Source organism: Zasmidium cellare (genome assembly GCF_010093935.1).
Source record: "Zasmidium cellare ATCC 36951 unplaced genomic scaffold M409scaffold_60, whole genome shotgun sequence".
NCBI lineage: Eukaryota > Fungi > Ascomycota > Dothideomycetes > Mycosphaerellales > Mycosphaerellaceae > Zasmidium > Zasmidium cellare.
In genome coordinates this window covers 24,955-50,409 of record NW_022987004.1, presented here as the reverse complement: position 1 = coordinate 50,409, position 25,455 = coordinate 24,955, and the positions used below count along the sequence as shown (strand labels likewise).

The 25,455-nt window shown below is 55.4% G+C and overlaps 6 protein-coding genes across 6 annotated transcripts; 2 read left to right on the top strand and 4 right to left on the bottom strand.

Annotated features, from left to right (window-relative positions):
- Positions 1-2,642: 2,642 nt before the first annotated feature.
- On the bottom strand, positions 2,643-7,184 carry M409DRAFT_30121 (uncharacterized protein; the record flags this gene model as incomplete). The annotated part of the gene is made up of 2 exons (XM_033809772.1): positions 2,643-3,098; positions 3,150-7,184. 2 exons carry the CDS (start codon positions 7,182-7,184, stop codon positions 2,643-2,645), a joined length of 4,491 nt encoding a protein of 1,496 aa, XP_033660260.1.
- Positions 7,185-7,897: 713 nt separating this feature from the next.
- M409DRAFT_30120 (uncharacterized protein) lies at positions 7,898-13,168 on the top strand (the record flags this gene model as incomplete). Its single annotated transcript, XM_033809771.1, has 1 exon — positions 7,898-13,168. The coding sequence occupies one exon, from the start codon at positions 7,898-7,900 to the stop codon at positions 13,166-13,168; it is 5,271 nt and encodes a 1,756-aa protein (XP_033660259.1).
- Positions 13,169-14,266: 1,098 nt separating this feature from the next.
- M409DRAFT_30119 (uncharacterized protein) lies at positions 14,267-14,930 on the bottom strand (the record flags this gene model as incomplete). The annotated part of the gene is made up of 2 exons (XM_033809770.1): positions 14,267-14,825; positions 14,881-14,930. 2 exons carry the CDS (start codon positions 14,928-14,930, stop codon positions 14,267-14,269), a joined length of 609 nt encoding a protein of 202 aa, XP_033660258.1.
- Positions 14,931-15,149: 219 nt separating this feature from the next.
- M409DRAFT_30118 (uncharacterized protein) lies at positions 15,150-15,835 on the top strand (the record flags this gene model as incomplete). Its single annotated transcript, XM_033809769.1, has 3 exons — positions 15,150-15,334; positions 15,425-15,656; positions 15,722-15,835. The coding sequence occupies 3 exons, from the start codon at positions 15,150-15,152 to the stop codon at positions 15,833-15,835; spliced, it is 531 nt and encodes a 176-aa protein (XP_033660257.1).
- Positions 15,836-17,229: 1,394 nt separating this feature from the next.
- Positions 17,230-18,012, bottom strand: M409DRAFT_60839 (uncharacterized protein; the record flags this gene model as incomplete). The annotated part of the gene is made up of 1 exon (XM_033814591.1): positions 17,230-18,012. The coding sequence occupies one exon, from the start codon at positions 18,010-18,012 to the stop codon at positions 17,230-17,232; it is 783 nt and encodes a 260-aa protein (XP_033660256.1).
- Positions 18,013-21,627: 3,615 nt separating this feature from the next.
- M409DRAFT_30116 (uncharacterized protein) lies at positions 21,628-25,455 on the bottom strand (the record flags this gene model as incomplete). Its single annotated transcript, XM_033809768.1, has 1 exon — positions 21,628-25,455. The coding sequence occupies one exon, from the start codon at positions 25,453-25,455 to the stop codon at positions 21,628-21,630; it is 3,828 nt and encodes a 1,275-aa protein (XP_033660255.1).

The window sequence follows — 25,455 nt, the reverse complement described above, 5'->3', positions numbered from 1 at the left end:
GTACTTGCTTGATTCATCTCACGCACTGGTAGTGGTTGTAGCCGGCGTAGCTAGAGAAGGAGATACAAGTCAGCATTTATCGCAACGTCCTCAGGCCGGATTTTCTGGAATATCAGGCTTCACATACTTGTCGTCGTGGTAGTAGTAGGCGTTGCTAATAGAAAGATCAGGATTCCCCAAACCACTTCTTCCAGCTCATTCAAAACTCACTGGTAGTGGTCGTAGTAGGCGTGGCTAGAAAAGGAGACACATATCAGCATTCATCTCAGCATTCTCAAACTGCTTCGGGGAGAGATATCGGGCTTCACGTACTCGTCGTTGTCGTCGTAGTAGTAGGTGTCGCTAATAAAAGCTCATCAGCACTCTCCGAAATCACTTTTTCCTTCTCATCCAAAACTCACAAGTAGTAGTAGTCGTAGTCTGCGTCGTACTAAACACAGTCGACGACGAGCTCGACGTCGCTAACCGCACCTCATCAGCATCTTCAAACATCACCCGCCTCGCAATCTTCAAAAATCACTTGTGGTTGTTGTCGTCGTCGTAGTCTGCGTCGTACTCCCCGCAATCGACGACGTACTCCCCGGACTCGGCGTCACGATCCCCTGATACCGAATCCCCGCCACGAGAGCCGTGTTCGAGCTCGCCGTGAAGTAGGGATAGTAGCCTTGGTTGGCCTGGACGTCACGAATCAGCCTCTCATCCCGTCCAACCCCACCCATCCAGTCAGTCAAAGACAAGACATACCTTCAAATAGCAATACCCCCCCGAAAACACCCACGCCACACACTGCGGGTTAGCATCGCACTGATAAAAGCAATCGTTGAAGCCATTCGACACCAGCACGCCGCCGCCGATGCCGACGCCGGTGATGTCCCAGCCGCAGCGGACTTCGTAGGGGATCTGGTTCTGGTCGGTCACGACGGTGCCGTTGACGGAGGGGCAGCTGTAGTTGGGAGGGGTGGAGTTCAGGGGCACGGCGGTGGGGGTTGCGGTTGCTGTTGTGGGCTGCGGAGGGATTAGCATATAATGATGGGGTGATAGATATGGGGTTTTATACAATCTGCGGTCCACCAGTGCGATACCTCGCGGCGAAGTTGAACGTCGTCGTGCCTCCGCCCGTGATACTCGCGACGGAAGTGTAGAACGAACACGTCGCCAAGCTGTTCAGGACCGCCGTGCTGGTCTGCTCGCCCGTGGTGCTGTACTGGTACTGCACGGCCGAGCAATCCGTCGCGGACTGGCAGCGGCTCACGCAGTCGGGGAAATCTGGCGGGTGTTGTTAGCTCTCGTTGCGGAAGATGGATGGATGGGGCATCTTACTTGATGCTCGAGCGGTGGAAGCTGCCGTCGCTCCGGTGTTGCCGTACCCGCAGAAGATCTGCCATTGCTGGCCGCTCGGATCGCTGTAGATGAGTCCATTGTAGTACGGACACAGCAACGTCGGGCTAGCCTGCAGCAAATACACCGCCGCATAGTTATTCAGCGCGTTGAACGTAGTGTTGCTCGGACAGCTGCTGTCTCTCGCTTGACAAGTCCCATCGTAGTAGAGACTGCCCTGTTGGCCTTGCATGCGGTTCCTACCCAGACATTAGCTCTCATCCACCATTCCCCCTCAAGTTCTGCAAATCTCACCAACACCTCCCCGTCCCCAACGTCTTCCCCCAATTATACCCATAAAACGTAAACCACATACACCCAGGCCTCTTCGCACACCCCTGAAAACACGCATAAAGCCCCTGTCCAAACGTCCCCATCCCACCCGTCTCGCCGCCCCAGTACCCCTGGCCATTATAATCATACCCACACCGTATCTGCCAGTAGTTCCCGTTGATATCTTGGAATGTCCCGCCCACGGGTGGGTTGTTCCACGCTTGTACGGCTCCTGCTGTGGCGCCGGCGGCGCAGGAGGCGGTCGATGTGGGGATCGTCCAGGTGTTGGTGGGCATGTATGAGGTGCCGGCGCTGAGGGTGAGGGTTGTGATTGTTTGTAGCGCGGAGATGAGTTTTGCTGTTAACAAGGCCAAGGTGGCCCATGATCTGGTGCCGCGCATCTTTCTGGTCGGTAGGGGTGTGTGGAAGGAGATGAGTCCGAGCCTATGGTATGAGGAATTCCGCGGCTGGGGACATCCGAGCCGTGTGTCTGCATGCGCTGAAGGTGGGTGTTGCTGACGACGCTTGTTCGCTGTTGATAGGGAAGAACGATGACAGGCAAGAAGCAAGGACAGAAAGAAAAGACGGGAAAAGGGGCCAACTCTCCACAATGTACATCATTCATTACCTCCCCCATTTTTCATCATCAAACTCAAAACTAACTACATACTCGTACTCATATCATGTATACCATTCACATAGAACTAATGGGGGATATCGTGCGCCGCTACTGCAAGAGTTACAAGAACAAGACACATAAAACACCACCCACCACCCATCCATCTCCTCCGATCCGCGCACGAGCACTTCACACAAGTGCGAGTTGTTCGTGACCTCGTTGCTCTCGTGAGAATTGTGTTTCTTGGGCTCTGGTGACCCATCTCATCATCATCCTCCATCTGCTTCATGCTGATCTCCTCTTCGATTTTGACCTTGTTCATCGTCTCACCCTCCTTTTGCCAATCTTGGTAGTGATGGCGATCAACGCCAATCTACAACTCATCCCTCACGTGCTGCGTTGCCTCGCTGACAACACTCGACACAGTGCTCGCGGCAGCGGTAGCAGCCTGGCTCGCCTGCACACCAAACTCAGAGATGCGGCTGTTCGCGCTTGCCACCGCAGCTTGAAGCTGGCTCTGAACGCCTTCGAGATAGGTCTGCTCTTCGCCAAAGATGGCACTGCTGACAGCGCTGCTCGCCGCAGAGGCTTGCTGAGCGGCCTGGCTGGAGAGCGAGCTGTAGACACTCTGGGCGGCACTACTTGCTGCCTCGGTGGTGCCTGTTGGTGAGCCAAAGATAGCAGCTTGGATAGCACTCGACGCCGATGCACCAATGTCCACGATGTTGCTCTGAGCAGCCTCGACGTAGTTTGACTCCTTGCCGTAGACCGCCTCACTGACTTGAGACGCAGCGTCGCTGTACACGCTCGCCGCAGCCTCAGTTGCTTGCTGCGAAGAAGTTAGCATCAGATTAACAGACGATCGCGCTTCATCATATACCTCGTAAGTGCCCTTGGTAGTGCCATAGACTTGCGAACTGGCGGCATCAACGGCCGCATTGAGCTGCTCTTGCATCTGCTCCAAGATGCCTGGAACCTGCGTAGGAGGGATGAAGGCGGGCGAGACCACCGAAGCAGCCTGGACGTATGCCTCGCTGGCGTACGATGATGCTTGCGAGACTATCGCTGGTGCGCCTGTGCTGTAAGCAGATTGGAACCTGCTGTAAACACTCTCGGTGAAGTCTGGCTCCTTTCCGCTCACAAGCTCAGAGAAGAGTGCCGCCACAGCACTGTATTGCGACGCAGCAGCTTCGGTGGCCTGGCCGGCAAACTCATTCGCACGGCTCGCAACCGACTCGGTGAATGGCACTGGAGCGCCGTAGACCTGCTCACTTGCTTTCGAGATCAGCGCATCCCAGTTCTCAGAGGCTCGGCTTGCGAGTGATTCAGTGACGGGAGTCTCCTTCCCAATGACTGCACTGCTCACATTGGCAGAAGCTTGAGCGAGCTTAGAACTTCCAATAGACATCGCGTCGGCAAGTTGACCTTGGAGATTGTCCATAACGCTCTCATCCACGGTCTTCTGTCCCTGAGCGTTCGCAGCCGAGCTGGCCATTGACAGAAGTAAGCTGTATGTGGAGCGAGCCTCGGAGGCGTAGTCGGTGAAGGCAGAATGAGCGTCGGACAACACGCTCTCCGCGGATGCAGAAATGCCAGTGGCCGTTGGCGTGGGCGAGACGACGCTGGATGCTGCCTCGAGGAACTCGGAGTACCTGCCGTGTGCAACACCAAGAGCTTCATAGTACGCTTTCTGTGCCTGTGCGAGGTATTGCTGGTGGGCGGGAGTGGGAGTGGCACCGAGCGCACTCTTGGCGCTGGCGTACTGGGCAGAGGCAGCGCTCACACCTTCAACGAGACGCTGGGAAGCAACGGAAGAAATGCTCTCGTAGGCGTTTTGCGTTGGCGAACCCAAGACTGCTTGCAAGTTATCGCTGGCAGCGCCGACAGCCGCAGAGTATGCTGACTCGGCAGATGCGAACATTTGTTCGTGGACTGGCTTAGGAGTCCCGGAGATCTGCTCTGAAATTCGGGACTTGACCTGTTCGTAATGGCGTGCTGCTTCACTCGCAGCATGATCGTAGGCAGAGCTGGCGGCAGCGAGGGGAGCTGCAGATGCTGGAGTTCCGTAGATGGCGTAGGAAGCAGCGGTGACTGCAGAAAGATAGTGCTCTCTTGCGGCGCTGCTACCCTTCTCGGCGGCATTCTGGCTACCAAACAGCACGCTGCTTGCGGCTGCAATCGCACTTTCGTATTGCTCGCTAGCCACGCTCGTAACACTCTCGACGGTGCCTTGTGTCTTGGTGGCGCCCTTGATGGCATCTTGGACGGCCTTGGTGAGCTCGCTTGCTTTGTCTCCGGCAACGCTGGCCATGGACTGGATGCTCTCGCTGAAGCTCTCAGCACCGTCGACAATGTCGTCGTCGAGAATTGGTTCCCTCGCCTCAACAAGGACCTGTGCATTGGCACCGGCGAACACCTTCTTTGGTGACTCTGTAGCACTGGAGACAATTTCCTCGGCAGCACTTGCAACGCTTTCTGCATCTGGTACGGCATCGCTGACAGCTGATGCAGCAGATTTGGCACCGGATGAAGCTTCGCTAAGGACGGATGATGCACCGGACGAGACTTGAGATGCAACAGGGGGCTTGCCAGTGGCCTTGTCGGCGAGGGAGGATCCGCTGGAGGAGACCACAGAAGCTGCAGATTCCACACTCTTGCTGGCAGACTTGCTGTTCTCCTTCTGTTCTGAGGAAATGCTGGACAACTTCGATCCAGGGCTCTTGGTCAACGGCTTGTCCGCGACTCGGGATGAAGCCGAAGAAACGACACTCTCTGCAGCTGCAGACGCCTTCGAAGCCGCATCAGTTGCGCTGTCGGAAAGACCTGATTCGGCACCAACGACGGCGCTTGAGATGGATGAAGCAGCATCGGTGGCAGAGTCAGAAATGCCAGACTCGGTTCCAACAACGGCCTCAGAGGCAGCAGATGAGGCACTCTTCGCAGATTCGGCGACCTTGCTGCTAACGCTCTCGACAACAGGCTTCTCAGATCCGATGATCTTCTCGCTGGCCTTGCTTGCGGCAGTTTCAACAGAGCCGGTTGATGAGCCAACGACTTGCTCAGACAAGCTGGAAGCCTTCTCAGCCGCTTGGCTGGACACACTCTCGACGGTGCCCTTCTCCTCTTCACCAAACACAGCCTGAGATGCTTCGGCGACCTTCTCGACCACCTGATCTTTGGCCTTGCGGACCGGAGCTGGAATATTCTTGGTAGCGAAGTCCTCAGTGTGGTCATCCGCTGCGATCTTCCACTTGCCAACGTTCTTCAGGCGGGCAAGCTCTTTGGCGGCATCCTCGGCAATGGCCATGGCGCGGTTCTCAACATCTTCGCCGGCAGCCTTAGCACTTGCAATGCCAGGGTGAGTGTGAGCAGCCTTTGCAACGTCATCCCTCCATGCCTGAGTAGCCTTCTTGAGATCGTTGTACTTGGCCCACTCCTTATGTGGGAGAGACGAGGAAGCGTACTTGCGACCAATCTCTGTCAGGCGAAGCTCACGAATGCCATCAATGGTCTCGAGGGTGGATTGGAGGGCCTTCTCAACCAGGTCCTCCGTCTCGACTTGGTTGGTCAGACGCCATTCACGAACAGCTTGAGCACGCTGCTTGACGTTCTGACCGGCAGAGCGAATGGCCTGGGTGAGGTCATCGTTTGCAGCTTCGAGGATACTATCATCGACATCTTCTGGCAGGTTCTTGACAATCTGCAGAATGCGAGCCTTGACGCTGTTTTCAGTCGCTTCGGCAGTTTGCTCGAGTTGAATGACAAGGGCATCTCCGACGCTCTCTGCGCTTTTGAGCTGACGGTCGGTGATGTCCTTGATACGCTCGGTCAAGTCTTCAGTACCCTCTTCAACCGCCTTGGCAGAAATGTGCTCCCAGCTCTTGAGGTCTTCGGCAAACTGGACCTTGGGGTCTGGGGTGGATTCGGGCTTGGCGGAGGCGGCAACACTGGCGGCGGACGATGGGCTGGCGGTGGCTTCCTTGATGGTGGAAGAGATGGAGGAAGCAGCAGATTCCACACCGGCAGACGCTTCGGCGAGCTTGGAGGAGCTCTCCATGCTCTTGATCTCCGCCTCGAGCTTCTTGCCATCCTTGTACCGACCCAAACGCTCGGTGATGCGAAGTAGCTGTGGCTCAACATTCTCTCCATACAGTATACGCATGCGGGGCCAGATTTGACGCGTCCAGAAAGTCCATACAGTGCTGCCAGCGAACTGAGCCTGAGGCAGAGCGGTGTTGACGGCAAAGTCTTGGCCTTGGTGATAAAGCTTCTCGGCGTATGGCTTTGTGCTGCGGTAGACAGGCTCTAGCTCCAGCTCCCAGATATCACCGACCGAAGTCCTGACTTGATCGTAGTATGGCTGGACGATATCCTGAGCCTTCTTGACGTGTGGGCCGAGGTGTTGTTGATATTGCTTGCCCGACTCTTTCTGCAGCAGCTCGAGTTGCGGCTTGAGCGTCTTCTCCCACTGCTGCTGGCTGAACTTTTGAGCGTCGGCGACTCGTGGGGCTCCATACTGCGTATAGGCGGCGAGGCCTGGAGTGTAGACGTTATCGGTGAAGCGGTCCACGTATGGCTGGGCTTGCTGGACGTAGGGCGATAGATATTGGTCGTAGTATGGCTGAGCGTATGGAGTCACGTAGTCTCTGGCCTGTAGGTACGGCTTGCATATCCGCGGCGAAGCGTCTGTGACATCTCTTTGTGATGACGGGCATCGAAATAGCAGCGTGACCAGGGCATACCACACGAACAATCGCGAAGCTATGCCGCCGGCCCAGCCGATGTACGTCTGCTTGCTCTTCTTCCTGTGGCCTGAGCGTCGGCGGTGGTCGATGTGGCCATTGACTTGACCGGTCATGGCGGGCGGTGGTTTGGACTTGGGGCCTCTGGGCTTGCCGTTGGAATCAGCAGCCATCGTCGGTGCGGGTGGGTCGTCAGCGATGGATATCTCTCCCCAGCTGCTGCGAGAGCTCTGTGCTCTCTCCTCCGAATCCGAGAGCGACACGCTTATCCACACACGAACGCGGCACCGCGAGATATAAGCTCGGGGGCGGTATGGGAGAGATGTGAGGAAATAGAGAGGATGGTGAGGAGGAGGAGAGGTGGTATTGAGTGTGCCGGCCCCTATGCGAGCAGTATGGCGGGTGTGTAGTGGTGGTGTCGATTCTTGATTGACGCTGCAGGATGACGCCGAATCCACACAATCGCAACCGACGCCGTGCAGCAAGCGAGCCACTCCCGCCCCGGTCACTGCCCATCACATGCTATTGCGGTCTTCGGGGGGTAGATGAATGAATCGCTCTCCCATTCCACCACCGCCCACGCCTCAGCTACCTGCAGGAACGACGCTGTCCCGCCTGTCAGCGCCGTCATTGTCTCAAACGCCTGAGTCGTACTTTCATTCATTCATTCACAATTCATACATCCCATAAGCGCACGTGATCCGCCTTGTTCTCGACACCACGCTGCCATCGCCGCTGCCCAGCAAACACTCCCGCCTGCGACTTGCTGTCCCATCCCAGCGCTGGCGCCTCCACAACGCGACACCCTCATGACGACCTGAACGGCCACACCCCCGCCCTGGAGGCACCCTCACGAATCTCATTACTTGGACCACACTCCGCCAAAATGGACGACCCCAGCCACTTCGATGCCGATTTGTCCTCCGACGAGCCCGACATCATGAACGATCCCGCCTTTGCCCCTCCTCAGCGCCGCGATACCGCCTCATCAGGCTTCGGCGGCGACACCTGTCGAATATGCCGCAGCGAAGGCACCCCGGATGAGCCGCTCTTCTACCCGTGCAAATGCAGCGGCAGCATCAAGTTCGTCCACCAGGAGTGCTTGATGGAGTGGCTATCCCACTCACAGAAGAAGCACTGCGAGCTGTGCAAGACGCCCTTCCGTTTCACCAAGCTCTACGATGCCAACATGCCCAAAACGTTACCCTGGACTGTATTTGTGGGAAGAGCATTACTACATCTGGCTGTGTTGGCTCTAAGAGCTTGTAGAGGGCTTCTCGTCAGTGCTGTGTGGTTGGTCATTCTGCCGTGGATGATAAGATGGGCGTGGAGGTGGATGTTCTGGCTGGCTGATGCTGGATGGGCAAGAGAGGCTTTCATTCGCAAGATGCAGGCAGACCATGTCTCTACGCAGGTGGCAGGTCAGAGTGCAGCACAGAATACATCGTCAACAGCGGGCTCGCTGTACTCTTCGTTGGAGCAACTGCTGGCTTCTCAGCTGGGGACGGACAACTCCCCGGCCGGCAAGACCGTGAACCTCATCACAGGTGCCATATCTGCCGCCTTTAAGAATTCCACAGCCACTACTCCTACTGCTGGTGACCCTGCTGCCTTCTGGCCACAGGCTGATGCGTCCATCCTCTCGTCATGGACCTACATTTCAGAACTCACCTCCAACCCACAGCTCAACCGCATTATCCTTGACATCTTCGAAGGACAACTCATCACTTGCGTTGTTATCACTGGCTTTATTCTGGTCTTTCTCATCCGCGAGTGGGTCGTACAGCAGCAGCCGTTGGTCAATCTGGACAACCTGAATAATATCCAACGAGAGCGTGATCAGAGGCAACGCGAGGTTGAGCGGTTGCAGAGGCAGGCGGAATTGCTTGACCAGGCGCGAGCAAGACTCGTTGCTTTGCAGAATGAGGCAGAAGCTCATCCGAACAGCGGCGAGGGCAACGAGAACAACAAAGCGGGCAACTTCCAGGGCTGGCATGTGCTTAACATTCTCATCGACACTGCAACTGTTCACCTTCGCAAGCATTTGGCTAGTCGCAATGACAGTGAGTACGACATCTTTGTTCGTGCTGCATCGGAAGTGATTGGGCAGGTGCGAGCGGCAGGTAACTCTGGAATTGACGCCGGCGAGTTGGCTGACAAGGTCTACGACAAATTGTACTCCCTCTCCCAGGACGAACGCGAAGCATGGGAGGGTGTTTTGATGTCGGAATTGTGGATCAATGGCCAAGACAAGCAACCGCAATCCGATTCAGCGCAGGGTGAGGAGGAACTGATTTCACCATCAGAAAGCTCCAACAGCAGGCGGCCGCCAATGCCTACCCGCGACACACACTCGCGAGCAACTCAGATCCAGCGAATCCTCGAAGAGGCCGACAGTGCTTTCGCTTCCCATGACCACCGCCCTGCTGGAAGTCTCTCCCCACGAAGCACAGCTGCCGAGCCTCCCACTGAAAGCGCTAGTATTGTCAGTGCTCCCTCGACCGAAGGTAGCTGGCTGGAAGTCAGTCCACCCAAGGAGCCTGGCGAAGTCATCGATCATATGGATATTTTCCAGGAGAACAACGACGAGATGCCCATTACCAATGCCGGCCCCGACGCAAAGATCAACATCAAGCGGAGCGGAAAGGGAAAAGCTAGGGCTGTTGTTCCCGAGCCCAAGATCGAGTCTAAGTTGCTTACCGAAAATGAGCTCAGACGGCGGTTGGAGAGTAGAGGTGGCACTCCTATGAACGAGATTAAGCGTCTCGAGGACTCGCCAGAGAATAACACTGCGGAAACGGGTGGCGAACAGAACGCGCAATCAGGAAATCCGTTCCACTCAGACGGTCCTGAGCCCGACCCTCAACAGGCAGAGCCCCTAACCACCAGCTCTGTCCGTGAAGAGAATGGAACCCATGAACAAGCACAACAGGGAGAACCCACAGAGCCTTCAAATCCAACCCCTGCACAGGATGCTGCCGATGATGACGAGCCTACTGAGCCAGATCAAGAGCAAGTCCCCGCTGCTGAGCCGAGCCTGTTCTCAAGAATCGTGGATTGGTTTTGGGGAGACATCCAGCCTCAAGGTGCCCAAGAGCCCGTCTCAGACCCTAACGAGGAAGTCATCGGCGAAGGCGATGAAGACCAGCAGGCGCCTTTCGTGCCAATCCACAACGGCCAGCCAGCGATTGCTGATGTTGCTCACGAAGACGAGGCTGCGGAAGAGAATGATCCTGAAGTGGTTGCAGCTGCGCAGCAAGCTGGTCTCGACGCCGAAGCTGTGGAAGACGCAGAAGACCTCGAAGGCATTTTCGAGCTTGTTGGACTACAAGGACCGCTGATAGGACTCTTCCAGACGTCCTGCTTCTGTAGCGTCTTGGTCACAGGCACAGTCTTTGGCGCCGTTGGTCTGCCATATGTCTGGGGCAAGCTGGTGCTATCATTCATCGGCGCACCGATGACTTTCCTCGTCAAGACTCCTCTGCAAGTCGCTTCATTCGTGGCTGATGTGCTTATCGATGCTGTGCTTCTTTCCGCTGGTTGGCTCGCCGTCATAGCGTCTCTGGCTTGCGACTTTCTTCTCTCTGCCGTCGAGGTGTGGATGCCGAAGTTGGCAGAGTACAACTTCACCCACTGGATCAACGAGATTGCCACGTCAACCGCTGCCACTGCTGGATACAGGCTGCAGAAGCTGTTCATATCAGGAGAAGCGGCATCTGCTGATGGACTTGGCTGGCACTGGGCCTTCTTGGGTGCATCAGTCCATGCTCATGCCTCACTGAAGAACCTCCAGGGCGAGGTCAGTGGAATTCTCAACTACACCGGCTGTATCATCACTTCGGTGGTGGATACCATCTCGTCAGGCTCCAAAGACCTCATGTGGCAGCGTTCGTTGAATGCTGTTTCGCAGTTTCCAGAAATCCCGGCGAAGGTGCTGGCCGGTGTCGAGGCGCTCGAGAATTACACTCGTCCTTTCTTGGACATGTTCCGCAGTCTCAAGACTGGAGCATTGACGTTCAACTCCACGTCAATGCCGATGGATCCAGCTCTTGTCTACTGGAACACGAACGATCGTGGACTTGCAGTCCTGGCTGGCTACGTTGCCCTTGCGGCCATCGCTGCCGTGTATGTCGCCCTCGACACGCCCATCACACGCTCGCAGTCTGGCCAGAAGACAGAAAAGATCATACGCGACACTCTTCGACAAGCAGGAGGCGTGCTGAAAGTCATCCTCATTATCAGTATCGAGATGCTAGCTTTCCCTCTCTACTGCGGCTTGCTCCTCGACCTGGCCTTTTTACCACTCTTCCAGAGTGCCTCCGTCGCCACCCGCTGGGCCTTCGCCATCAAAGCACCATACACATTCTGTTTCGTGCATTGGTTTGTTGGGACCTGCTACATGTTCCATTTTGCGCTATTTGTTGGCATGTGTCGTAAGATCCTGCGCAAAGGAGTGTTGTGGTTCATTCGCGATCCTGACGATCCGACATTCCACCCGGTCCGAGATGTCCTCGAACGCAATGTCACGACGCAGCTTCGGAAGATCGCCTTCAGCGCACTCGTCTATGGAGCGTTGGTGATTTTATGTCTGGGAGGTGTCATTTGGTCGATAGGAAAGGTCTTCAAGGGCATCTTCCCGATTTACTGGACACCGACGGAGCCGATCATCGAGTTTCCGATGTGCTTGCTGCTGTTCAACTTCTTGATACCGAGACTTGCTCAGCTGTCAAATCCGTCATCTGCCGTCCACATCATGTATGCTTGGTGGCTGCGCCGCTGCGCGAGAGTCCTTCGTCTTTCACACTTCCTCTTCGACGACCGCCGAAATGATGAAGAGGGTCGACATGTTCACAAGTCTTGGATCAGCTTCTTGCTTTTGAAGAAAGGCAACCCAGACGAAGCCATCGTACCGTCAGATCGAAGACTCAGCGATGGAAGCGAACTGCCTGATGTATACTTCAGACGAGACGGCAAATACGTCTTGACGCCATGCAACGACCAATACCGACCACCAAAACCTGGAGAGGCTTTCCTGCACGCCGACGACGAGGATGTGTACATCGCAGACAAGGAGGGCAAGAGAAATGATCACTTCTCCAAGGTCTACGTCCCACCGTTCTTCCGCCTGAGGGTTACGCTATTCATGGTCTGCCTGTGGATGTTCTCCGCTTTCTCTGGTCTCTGCGCAACTCTGGTCCCTCTGGTCTTTGGTCGCTTCATCTTCTCATCTCTGCTCCCAGCAGGCGTGCGTGTCAACGACATCTACGCGTACTCGCTGGGAGCTTTCATCATCGTCGGTGCTCTCTTCGCCGCGATTAAGAGTCGTCGGTTGGGCGGTGATTACTTGCCTGAGAAGATTCGGTCCATCGATGTCAACGCCGTGGCGAGCTCCGTAAAGAAGGCTGCACTGCAAGCTGCAAAATGCTTGTACGTCTATGGCTTCTTCTACATCATTATGCCGCTTGCATTCGCTCTGGTGCTGCAGTTCTACATCATCCTACCCTTGCGGACATATCTCAACTCATCAGGCTCTCCACACACCGAATCCACGGCCAACACCAACTCAACCACCATCAACAACACCGTCCAAAACACGACCCACCTCACAGTACAATACTCCCAACTCACGGCCAACGACCATCCCCAACCTCGCTTCCCGTACCTAGTCGACCACAGCATCCACCTCCTCCAAGACTACGCCCTCGGCCTGCTCTACTTCCGCATCGCCATCCGCGGCTACACCACCTCACCCACCTCCCGCGCCGCCGAAGCCTTCCGCCGCGTCACGGCCGAAAACGGCTACCTCAACCCGAACATTCGCCTCGCGACAAGATATTTCATCCTCCCCGCCACCCTCCTCGCCTTCTTCGTCCTCCTCACGCCACCACTCCTCGCGCGCCTCTCCATCACCCTCATCACCCACCTCACAACCCTCCAACTAGACGAGGTCCTCCAAACGATCATCTACCGCTACTCGTACCCGCTCGCGGAAGTCTGCGTCGTGACGATGACGGGGCTCGTGCAGATCGCCAAGGCCACGGGCCGGTGGAGGGCGAGGATCCGCGACGAGGTATATCTTGTCGGCGAGCGGTTGCATAATTTTGGGGAGAGGAAGCCGCCCGTGGGGAGTCGGAGTGTAGTAAGGCGGGAGAGGTAGATGGAGGAAGGAGAGGTGGATTTGGGAGGGGTGGATGGAGTGGTGTTGATGAGGGTGGATAGTCAGAGGGGACTTGATATGAATTAGCGTTGGCGTTTGTAAGACAGACCTCGTCGTCTTTTACTGGGCTTGGGTTTGGTTTGGTATTTACTCTGTGTCGTTGGCAGCATGCCACCACCGCTCTTGATCGTAAAGTAGCTTTGCAGAGCTCTACTCGATTCTACTCTCGTGCATTATGCTCCTCAGCCTTTCTTTTCCTCACGTGCCCTCCTCGCTGTACCTGTGTTTCGACAACCTGGGACATCGTGGACATGCTCAGCAGCAGCCATATCGACCGTCGCCTCCCAAACGCCAAACAAACTCCATGTCAATGCTCATACCCATATCAATGGCGCAAATCACCCGAGAGGGATCGAAATGTGACGCAGATTGACATTAACGTCTTCTGTGAAATAGGCATTCAAGATTTTCATCTCTTGCTTCAATGGATGTTTTGCACTCTCTTTCTCGTCCTAATTCTATCGGCGGAGGCGGAGACTCGTAGCATATTGTACAATATGCCAAGGTCTGTTGCTCCATTCCGACGCCTCTACGGCTTTGTACTTTGCCTTGAACTGCTACGACGTCTCTACCCCGCTGCATCTCGATATGCCATCAGCCTTACGCATCTGGACGAGATGGCCATGTCATTCGTCCTTTCCCCGACGCTAGAGTCCACGGCTTATGGGCGTCTCGTTGGTGGCAGGGAGATGGACCGTGAGATGCGGATCGGCGTAGTCGTTCGAGACACGATGTTTCAGGGCCTTTTTGGGTCCCTCTGTATGGTTTTGAAGTTTCGGGTTTTTGGAGTCTGGTGATAGATTACCACGGCTGTGGCTCTACATGGTGTGTCATGTTACATTGCTCCACGCTGGTATGTGCGTTCAGCTTTACGCATTTGAACTCTTGGGACTTCCCCTCCACGCTGCTTGCTCAGCAGAGAGCAGATTGCATATAATCCTCCTCATCTCCAAAACGCCAGAAACTCCGCGCGATGCCCAGTATCCATGGAATCCACAAACCCACCCATCTCTCCTCCTCCCCATATCACGCACCATTCTAAAAACCCGGCGGATTAACCCTCTGACTAACCCTCGTCCACTTAGGCAACTTATGCACCCCCTTCCGATACCCCCTCACCTTCTTATCAAACATCGTATACTTATCCCTCGGCAACATCTCCTGCTCGGTGGGCATCTCGGCTTTCCAGCGCGCGATCAGCTTGATCGTGTTGGAGTCGCGGGTGAGGAGGGGGATGGAGGAGGGCCGTTGGAGGGTTATGCTGCCGGTGGGGGTTTGCGCGGGGATGGGTGTTGAGGTGGGGAGGAATTCGCCTTGGAGGGGCCCGCGGCCGTGGCGGCGCGTGGATTGCGAGGTGGGTGTGTTGGTGGTGGAGAGGAGGCGTTGGCCTTCAGCGGTGGTTTGGAGGTCTGCTTTTGTTGCGCCGGTTCCTGCTGCTGATGGGGGCAGCTTGTCTTCGCTCTGAGGCTGTGGTTGTGATTGTGTGGATGTTGACTTTTTCAATGCGCTATCGAGGACTGAGACGACGTTGTCGACGCGGCGCAGGCGGCGGCGTTGTCGGAGTTTGCGGGTCGAGGAGAGGCGCCAGGGGATTTTCCTGCATCTTGTCAGTACTCGAATGCCCGTGAGTCTTGAAAAGAGGGTTATCGTACCATAATAGACCTCCTGAGAGGGGTGCGCTGGGTTTGAATGCGCCGAACATTGTGATGTGTGTGGTTTGGATGTTGGTGATGCGATTGAAAGTCGATCGAGGTTCGATGTTTCCACTTCGGGAGCTTCGCCGCGGGAATGCCAAGACTTGTGGATCCCAAGGGAAGTGAGTGAATGGTCTCGCCTTCCAACCAACAACAATCCAACAGGAATGTAGATTTCCAAAGCAGATCAAATTACTTCACTCGCGACACGAAGAGAAGGAGAAAAGATGTCCTACTACTTCACCATCATCGGCACGCGCGACAACCCGCTCTTCGAACTCGACTTCGGCACCTCCAAAGTCGGCGGCGATGGCATCGCGAGGTTCCGGGAGGAAGCCAAACATATGAATCAGTTCATCGTGCACGCCGCGTTGGATCTGGTAGAGGAGACGCAGTGGAGTACGAAAGATCTGTACGTTCACTCACCTCACCCCTTAGAACCGCTGCCTCCCTTGCACCACGGCCCAATGTTCGTTGCTGATATTCATTCTGTGTATACTAGGTATCTCAAGAAGATTGATTCTTTCCAGAACAATCACATCCACACGTTCCTCACCGGCGGTAATGTCAAGTTCATGCTGCTCATGAACCCGGATCCTTCGAGTACATCTTACTCGGCTTATCAGACTTCTTCTCCGCCTTCGAGGCCAAGTACTGCGAGGCAAAATACGCTGCTTGCGAGTAACCCAGGGAGTCAGCAGACGGAGGAAGCAGTTAGGCAGTTTATGTTTGAGGTGAGTATCCACTATCTCTGTGTCTGACGTCGACTGGCATATGTGTGCTGATTTGGGACGTGTAGGTCTACGAAGCATGGATGAAATGCATCATGAACCCCTTCTATCAAGTCAACCAACCCGTCACGTCTCCTGTATTTCGGAGTCGGGTAGGCATGGCCGCAAAGAAGTATCTCTGAATGTACCTATGGCGCGATACCTTCCCTCGGATCCACACATGTGAAGGACGAAGGAAAGAGCAGCCCAACTGCATCGCTTACACGCATGGCATGTGCGTCTCCACCACCGCGGCTGAATGAGCTACATGCTGGTTGTTGCCCAGCCTCTCTGGACGACCTCCTGCTGTTGCTCAATGGCTCCAGCAGGTCAGCAGGCCCTCCTCTACCATATCCACAAAGCTCCGATAGGGCCTTGATCAACTGCAGGCTGACGACCCCAATCCATCCATCCATCCATTGCTGCTGTATGAATGAGCGATGCAAAGCGAAACAACCACATACCAACTCCCACCCGACCCACCCCCACACCTTCCACAAGGACAAGCTGCAGATCACAGATCGACTGCGGGGCCGCGCACCCACACCCACGAGATACCACCGACTACTGTACCTTCGCACCCATTCACGCATTGATAGCTACGACCAAGATTCCAACGATAAGCTGAAGCTGGAGCTCGAGCAAAGCTCACGTGGCACACCTCGTCGTTATCAACCCTCGGGAGAAAGAGTCCGAAAAACAAAAACCGCAGTATCCCCGACACCACCGCATTTCTCCCGGCTTTGACCGCACTTCATGTGAATGACGACAGACAGAATATACACAGTGTAGCCTCACTTTCCCGGCATGTGAAAGGATGGGAAATGTAGCATAATACTAGCGGGCTGACGACACCGACATGAACAACAAACAACACTATACTCCCTTGACCGGTCAAAAAGATCTGCCGTCAATGCGACGAGGACTTGAATGAAGTACAACGGCTGAAATCGGATCCAAGCGATGATACGGGCATGGTGGTAGTGGAAAGTAGGTAGCTGCAGCTGTGAAGATGTTGCGTGACAGTCGTTAGCAAGCAGGGAAACTTTGGTAACCTATCGGCGAGGCGCACTGGAGCTTTGCTTCGATCAGAAGACGAATAGCTTTCGCTGTAGCTATAGCTAGCTATACTCGGGTACTGGGAACTGCAACGCAACGCAATGCAACTGCAACTGCACTCAAGCGAGCTGATGATAATCATTCTTCGGTGATGTGATCGATTGATCCTGTTGGTGCGAGAGAAAAAGCACCCCAGCAAGTAGGAGAAAGAAAAACAAAAGCAAATTGGTATCGTGCCTTCCCATCCATGCCATCTTGCGCGCGCGTGAATGCAATCCATGGTCCTCTTCATGCAAGTAACCCGAACCGTGACTCCCATATCCATGCCTCGTTTCCAAAGAACCCCATCAATCATGCAAGATTTGATCATTCTGATCCATAACCAACCAAACACCCTCGCTGATGCCCAATGCCCGTGCGTCATTCTTGTAGTAAAGATACATTCTGGTTGGTCGTTCTGTCCGTCCATCCATCCACCTCACCGCCGTGATCGTCCCCTCGTCTCCATGTCGACCGGTAAGGTGGTGGTTGTCTTGGCATCCTCCATCTCAGCCTCACTCTCGGCCTCGGCTTCCTCGCCCACGGAGTACAGGTGATAGCTTGGTCGTCGCCAGACGTGGACTTTGCCTGACATGGTCCGGTTGAAGCGCAGGCCTGGGCGTTCCATTTGGTGTGCTACTCGGCGGCGTTCGCGGGCTCGGGCGACGAGGTAAGAGACGGGGAGGTCATCTTCATCTGAATCCTCCTCATCTTCGTCGTCGTCGAAGTCGTAGTCATCTTCTGGTGGAGGAGTGACTTTGACGGCGAGGTAGTTGGGTACGCTGGGTCGAGTAGTCTTCGGTCCGCAGTATGAATGAATGTCGTGGTCGCCTTTGAGGTTTGGCGAGTTGTCTGGGGTGAGTTGAGGGAGGTCTTCCAGCAGAGGCGTCCACTGTCTGCCTGATGGGTCGGAGTTGGCGCGGTTGCGAAGGACAGCACGCTGCAGAGCTGATGCTTGACTGGCGAGGAGACCATCCCATCGATCAGGGACTTCCTCGTGTCGTTGCTGAGCGTGGCGACGGTCGTTGTCGAAGAGGGCAAAGTCGGTGATGCCGGCATCCCATTCTATCTCCTCAGCATCCTCGTCCTCGCTATCCTCGGCCCAGTCTTCGTACTCGTACATCTGAACGGGAGACAAGAAGTGGTCCTCGGGGTGCTTGTTGAGGTCATCCTCGAATGGGTCGAAGATGGGCTTGTTGGAGTGAGCGGGAGTCGAGGGCATGGTGGCGGGCGCGGATTGAGTCTTATGTAGATGGGGTCTGTCGCCATGCGCAGTGGGAGGAGTGGGAGGCGTGACGCGAATGGACGGTGGCCAAGTTGCGCTGCGTGCCGATGGCTCGAGCCTCTGAAGCACGGGCGGCGACGGCATGGTTTAGTTATAGGGTTGGCGACGGATTTGGGGCACGCGAGCGATTTCCTTGCTGGCGGCGTGGGATAGGGCGGTGATGCACGGCCGCTGTTTTGACGACAGACCGCTGGAGTGTCAGGTCGCAGGCGTGCAGTAGCGCGATCGAAGGAAAAGCAGTGCAGCCGTCAATGTGCGAACACGTATGGAGGCGGCGGGCTGTTGGACTCCGGCTCGTGGCCGGCCAGTGGTATTTCAGAATTTCTCAGCAGTTGGCTGTGGTGAAGGCAGCAAGCGAGCGTGCGTGGGGGCGATGCAACTCAAAGTTTGGAAATGCAGCGAGACTGACGGTGACAGAGGAGAAGATCGAAAGGAGTGACGGGGATGCAGCGCGTCTTTTCAACGGCGCACAGAGGGCGGGGCAGAGGGCGAAGAAGAAGAAGAGGTGTCGAGCATGAGCATGACTGGGGCAGGCAGGCGTCGTCGAGCTCGTCGTGGAGGGCGCAGCAGATGACTGTTAGGGTGAGACAAGACACCCATCAGGCGTCGACACCACCACCAGCCCGCCAGCCGGCTGCTACTCACCAATGATTAATCAATATCTCGCCAAAGCTACGCATCCCGCGTCAGCCTGCTCGCTCGCCAACTGATGGGCGTGAGTAACGCGTCCACGCCAATGCGAACCGCGCATGCGCCCGGTACCTGCAGCCGTGGGTCGAGTTGCATCTTCTGGCCTGCTTCTCACTCCGGGGCGGCGTCCTCATCCGATAGACGCGCTTGCCGGCGATTGATTGATTGATTGATTGATGCATCGAGCATGAATCGGCACTGCAGCCTGCAGGAGGACAAAGAGGCCGCCGTGAGTCTTGCATCAATGCGTGCGTCGACTCATCGTCGAGTCGGCGTCGTGTGTGGCATCGTACCGTATCGGAGCGGTGGCAATGGCGGTGAGATGGGATTGACCACCTGCGATGTTGATGTGAAGGTGGGAATAACGAAGAGGTGAAAGAGAAGCTGCCTCAGTAGACTTTCACACTTGTTGCTGCCCGCGCCGTTCGGTCCGAGCAACGCCCGTAGCGCAGCGCAGCGTTGCGAACCTTGTTCCGTCGACGACCTCCTCTCCTGTTCGACAACTACATCGATATCAACATCAACTTCTTCTTCAGAACCATATCAAGCGCAACGTGCTCCTCATAGATGAATACCAACCACGGCTTCATGCCCTGCCGAAAAGAGTCATCAACCAACAACCTCCCCCTCCCTTCCCCAGCCCCCTCCACACCCACTCAGATCAAAACATCCCGCGCTAACCATCGCGCATGCATGACGCCCGCACACCCACGCAACCTGCAACAAGCCATCCTTCATAAACCTACACATCCTCCCTTTTGCAAGATATATCCGTCCCTCGCCGGTTTCTCCCAAAAATCTCTTACCCGGTCCTCGCCTCTCGCGGTAGTTTCTAAGAAACAGCTCCGTCTGCACATATTTCTCTGCGTCTCCTTCACAATGCATATCGATTCATCGAGATTGTTTTCTTTGACTGCTATTTACCGCCGGACTTTTCTTTCACCTCGAGTGTGGGATGAAAGAAAGGAAAAAGTCCCTGCCTAAATGGTGGCGATCTGAAACCGGAGATGAGCGCGACCCGAGGACGACTGACTGACGACTCGGATCTGACCAATGTCTTGGATCCATGTCCGCTTTTGGCGGAGACGTGGATGGTCGTCACCTGAGTTCGTAATCTTCGAAATTCAGCAACTTTGTCGTACACCCTCTTTTGTCAACATCAGTCCACCTTCGCCGTCCTCAGCTACATCACGAGAATATTACTCCCCGGACTTTAGACTTGGAGCCGTCGTGGACTTCTAGTCGGCCGATATAATGACAGCTCTCCAAAGAAACTCCTATACCTTGAAGCCTGGTGCGTCAGATGAACACCTCGTACAAGACCGCGTGTTTCGCGTCCCCCCTTCGCGACACGTACACCTCGATGGCAAGGCAGCGATTACAGTCTGCTCCGGTGTGGTCAATCCCGTATTGCCTGAGATTAGAGAAAGTGTACAGCCTGGCCGTTCGCGTACCTAATGATAGAACTAAACACGCCTCAACAGCTTCGAGTACAGGAGTCAATACTTGGCCGACCTCTCAACTCTGCGACTGACGCCAGTCTCCGAGCATGCTCTCCAAATCAACCCCAACACGCCACTTACCCGTCCACGAGGCATGCAAGAAAGAACCAAGTAACTACAAAGCTCTCTTCACACCCACATAATGCTGACACATCCCATCTTTACACCCATCCACCCTTCCTCCCATGCCAATCCAACCCCAGCCCTACAAGAAATCGCAGCCCTCTTGCTGCACGGATATCGATCCTACCTTCACTCCTCTGAGTTCTGTTCTTGGTAACACACATTGTCATGTCATCAATTGACGAGATCACGTTCAGTCCATCTGACACCCACCCACTCGTTTGGTCGGTTGGTCGGAGAATTACCATCCGGTCGGTGAGTGCTCTCATGTCAGTCATGGATCTCTTCATTTGTTCATTGAACCCCATCGGGTACACGTATGCCTTGTCACCCAGGCAGATACCTCAAAACGTCCGCCTACCCTGCCGGCCCATCCACTTCTCCTGAGGACGTAGTCTGCCAATCCACACCGCGAAAAACCAAGGCATTCATATAGACCCCGAAAGGCACAAACGTGTGAGGTCTCCTACACTCCAGCACTGCTATCTTCAAGGCTACACCTCCCCTCCAGAACAGGCAGCCTGACCCCTTCGTAAAGACACCTTTCGACAAGGTGTCCTTCGCGAAGTCTACCCAGGGAGGTAATCTTGCAGTCTTACAGTCTACACACCCTTTTCTTCACGGGATGATGACACATCCCATTCAGGACACTCACCTGCCTACCCACTCGCCGTAATCCATACAACCCTTCGCTCTTAGTCCTGCCCCCCGTCCCAATGCAGCCCGTCATCCCCAATCCATCCACCCCCAACCCCTCCATCCAATCTTCAGCCCTGCATCCCAACTAAGCCCTACGAAATATCAGCCCTCGCCCATGTCTCCTCTTTCTCCTGCACAGATATCGATCCTCTACCTTCCACCTCCCTTTCTCGCTCCCATGTCACGCCTTTCTGTGTCCCTCTTTGGTAACGCACACACACAAGAACGCATAGTTATGTCATGTCATATTCTGGTTAAGGTCACGTTCAATCCATCTGACACATCCACACTTCCACTACTCGTTCAGTCGGAGAATTATCGTCAGGGCCTGGCGAGATGAGATGAGAATGTCTTCAGTTCACTACCAAGATTCTTCTTTTTTCGTGTCGTTTCGTACGGTAGCTGGAAGACCCTCGCCCAGCTTGCCAAGAATAGCAGATTACCTTACTTGGTCTTACGCATGCACACACACTCACACTCCCTCGTCTCCATCACCAAGAGAAGAGCTACCTCACCTGACCAACCCTCTCACAGCACCTCAACCCTTCTTCACACCTCCCTCCCTCTCCGCCATCCGCCTCAAAGCACTCATCCCCTCCTCATCCGCCTCAACCTCATAATCCGGCCTCTCCCCCTCCTTGAGATGCTCAGGAAGCACAACCCGACACGTCAACGCAAACCGCAAACACCCCTCCGGAACCACCTTATGCTCGAGGAACTGCTGAATCTCATAGCCCTCCATGAGCACGATATCCCCATGATTCAGCGTCACCGTCACGGCGTCCGGGGCGAGTTTGGATTTGTTGCTGTAGAGCCCGAGTTCCTGCGGCAGGGCTTTGCGGCGCTTGTCGTAGAGGGATCGGTTGGTGTCCTTCAGGGCTTCGATTTCGTTCCATGCGGCGAGGCGTTTCTCGTAGAATTCGGAGTGTTTGTAGCCGCCGGGGAGGGGGCGATCGGGCGTGAGGATCCCCGTCTTGGAACACCCCGTGAAATGCTTTTGCTTCATACGCAGCATCATCTTGGCTTTGCCGCCGAGGGACATGGTGGCGATGCGGGGACCGAGGCCTTCCTCGCCGTCGTCGTGGTATTCGATTTTCTGGCCTTGGAGGTAGGCGAAGATGAGTTCTTCGTTGAACTCGACGTGGTCTTCGCTGGAGAGGAAGTTTTGCGAGGCCCAGTTGAGGTCGGCGCGGACGGCGCGGACAGGCCAGGGGGCGGAGGTGAAGGGGAGGCTGGCTCCGCTGGCGACGAATTTGTACGGCATGCCGTAGTTCATGGAGAAGGCGGTCATGAAGTCGCCGTCTTGGATGGGTTCGGTGGATTGGTCGGCGGATTCGCGGTCGACTGCCGGCTGCTGTTTCGTGGGAGTGATGGTTGTTTGTCCTGCTTCCGTCTCTGCGGTTGGGAGAAGCGAGTCCTCCAGCTGGCTCGGCTCCATCATCGTGGTATCTTCGACGGCAGACTGATCGAAGAGAATAGACTGGTCCAGCGTCTCGTCGACATTCTGCTCAGAGGTTGACTTTCGCTTCGAAGGTCTTCCCACGGCCTTCTTCTGCTCAGCCTTATTGCCACCCATCTTCTCCCCTCCAAATCTCCGTCTCTCCAGATGCAAATCCATCTTAGGGTCCTCCTGATCTTGAATAGCTTGAAACATCTCATCCGCACCACCCGGCTCGCGATTGATCTTCGCATTTGAGATCAGATGCGTGAAGCTGCCGTTGACACCCGGCACCGTGTACTTGTAAGCCTTGAAGCCGTGCAGATAGCTGACTTCAACACTCACGCCGCCAATGTGGTTGTTTCGTGCGAGAGCAGGACCTTCGCCGATGTTGTCCATCGGGGTGTGAAGCATGGGCACTTTGACGGGAATGTGCTTAGGGAAGTTCTCAAAATCGCAGTCCGGGTTGTCGCATTTCCAGCCCTTGAACAGCCGTCGTGAACTGCATCGTCCACATTGGGGGCAGCAAATTCCTCGAGTATTGACGTGGGTCAGGTTGTCGCCGACGACGTTGCCGACGTCTGGAACCGATGGCTTGATGGTGTACGGCTCCTCTTCCACAGGCCACGGCGTGCGATCGAGAAGGAAGGCCGGATTGTAGTGAAGGAAGCCGTAAGGAGCATCGCGTCCGTTGTGCTGCCAGAATTGGCCACAGTCCGGATTCAAGCACATCCAGCCGAGGAGGTAGGCCTGAGCATACTCCTTGTGACAGTGGCCGCATTCCTGACGGAAGAGAGGTCCTGCAATCTGCCTATCCTCTTCACTGACGATACTCTCTTCAGGAGCATGCCATGCCGTCTTGTCCTGATTCATTCTCTCGAATCGATACTTGATCGTGGTGTAAACCTTGCCACGTTTGCCCAGTGTCTTCTCGCCCCATACAGCAATCGGCTTGTACCAGCCCAGGATATTGTATCGATATGGTAGCTTGCAGACCGCGCCTTCGTTGTGATTTCCTCCAATGAGGACAAGCGGATTCTGGAGAGTGACGTTGTTCAGCACTGACCGCACTTGGGAGTCTTTCATGAGGTGATCGCTGTTCTGCAGGAGCTGGCCAGGCTTTTCAGACTCCATCGAGCCTCCAGCTCTGGAGATGATGACGTCCGGGTCCATGTACTCTCTGCAGTGGCCGCGACTGTCGAGGAGGAAAGAGTACACATGACCACCATTTGAATGGCAACCGCTCTGAGGCATCTTATAGTATGGAGTCGTCTCGCAGAGTGCCTGTCTGCTGTCGGCCCACACTTCTGGTTGACCGCGAGTGAGTGGCTTCGAATCGATCGGTGCTCTGAATGTCATCTTCTCGGATAGTTCGTGGCGCTTGACAAGCTCAGGGTCGGCCGTGGAGAGATCGAGTTCAGAAGCTGGCCGTGAGTCGATGTCTTCTTGAGAATCAGGGGGTGTGAGCAAACCTTCCACCTCATCGAAGCCTCTGGGGGTCTTGAACTTCACAACCAGAGAAGATCTTCGCTTCTTCGCTGCACCAGACTCGCCATCGGCACTGTCCGGCTGCTTGCGCTTCCTCGTAGTGGTCTTGGGGGCGTGAGTCTTGGGAGCAAGAGTTCTAGGTTTGCGACTCTTGGTTTGCCTCTCAGCAGCAGCATTCGGCGGGCGTCCCAGCCGCTTCTTGCCCTTCTTCAAGGGTTCCGGTGATGGCTCGTCGACTTCTTCCTCGGTGCTCGAGGTTTGGTGGTCGTCATCTGCCTTCTCCTCCATGACGACGTCGCTGCGCGGACCGGCATCATCTTCGGTGACGGCAAAGCCGGTTTGCACGAAGTTACCAAGGCGCTGGATCTGCTTGGTGTTTCGGCGACTGCGTATCTGTTTCTGAGGCGGGGTTGGCGGAGGTGGCAGAGTTGGGGGCTGCGCATTCTGCGGTGGTACGGACATATCTGCAACTACGGCCGTGGTCGAGGTTGGATTGTTTGCTGCTGGCTGCTCGACTGGGTCTTGAGCAGTGGCATCCGCTGCAGGTGGTTGTTCGACCGGGTCTTCCGCAGTTGATCGCAAAATGTCCCCCGAAGCATTCTCGAACTCGAGGGGTGAAGTCATGTCAAGATCTCCCGGGACATCGCTCAACTCGCTCGACGTGTCCGACATTGGATCGTCCATCTTGCCTGCGAAGTGGCTGCCGAAGGATGTCGCAGAGAAAAACTGCCGTCGTGGTGTAGAGCGAAGGATGGTGGAGGCTTCGAAGTCGAGGGTGGACTTTTTGGAAGGAGTCGAGGGACCACATGTTTGCCCGGGCTTACCCGCGTTTGCTGTTGGTGAATATTCACGACTGTTTTGCCCGGGAGGTACCGAATCAGATGACTGCTCGGCTTGAAGAGGTGAAGATTCAGGCACATCATCTACTGGCTGGGTGTCATCTGAATTGACTTGCTCGATTGTGGCATTTGCAGTCTTCTTGCCACGACCTGCTCCTGGCGCAGCTTTCGACTTCTGCTTCGTTCCATCTGGCTTTGAGGCTTTTGCAGGAGCCGACTTGGGCTTCTTCGGATCTGCTTTCACTTTCGATGCCTTCGCCCCTTGCGTTGGAGCCTGTCTTGCTTTCGTTGCAGGTGCGCCCTTCGCCTTTGATACTGCTGCCTTGGCCGGTGCTTTGTTCTTCGAAGCTGCACCTCCTTTCACAGGAGGCTTCCGCTTCGAGTCTGCTTTCGTCTTTGTACGTTTCGAAGAAGGGCCGTCATCTCTAGTGCTCTGCTTGCGCTTTGTGCCAGCAGTCTTGCTGGTGGACTTGGCTTCTTGGACTTGCTCTTCGACATCACCGAATCCTTTCTTATCGAGGTCGAAGTAATTGATGGTCCTTCTCGCGCCTCGTGGCCGAGACACGCGCTCGTAGTCGGCAGGATCGAACCGTTGATCCAT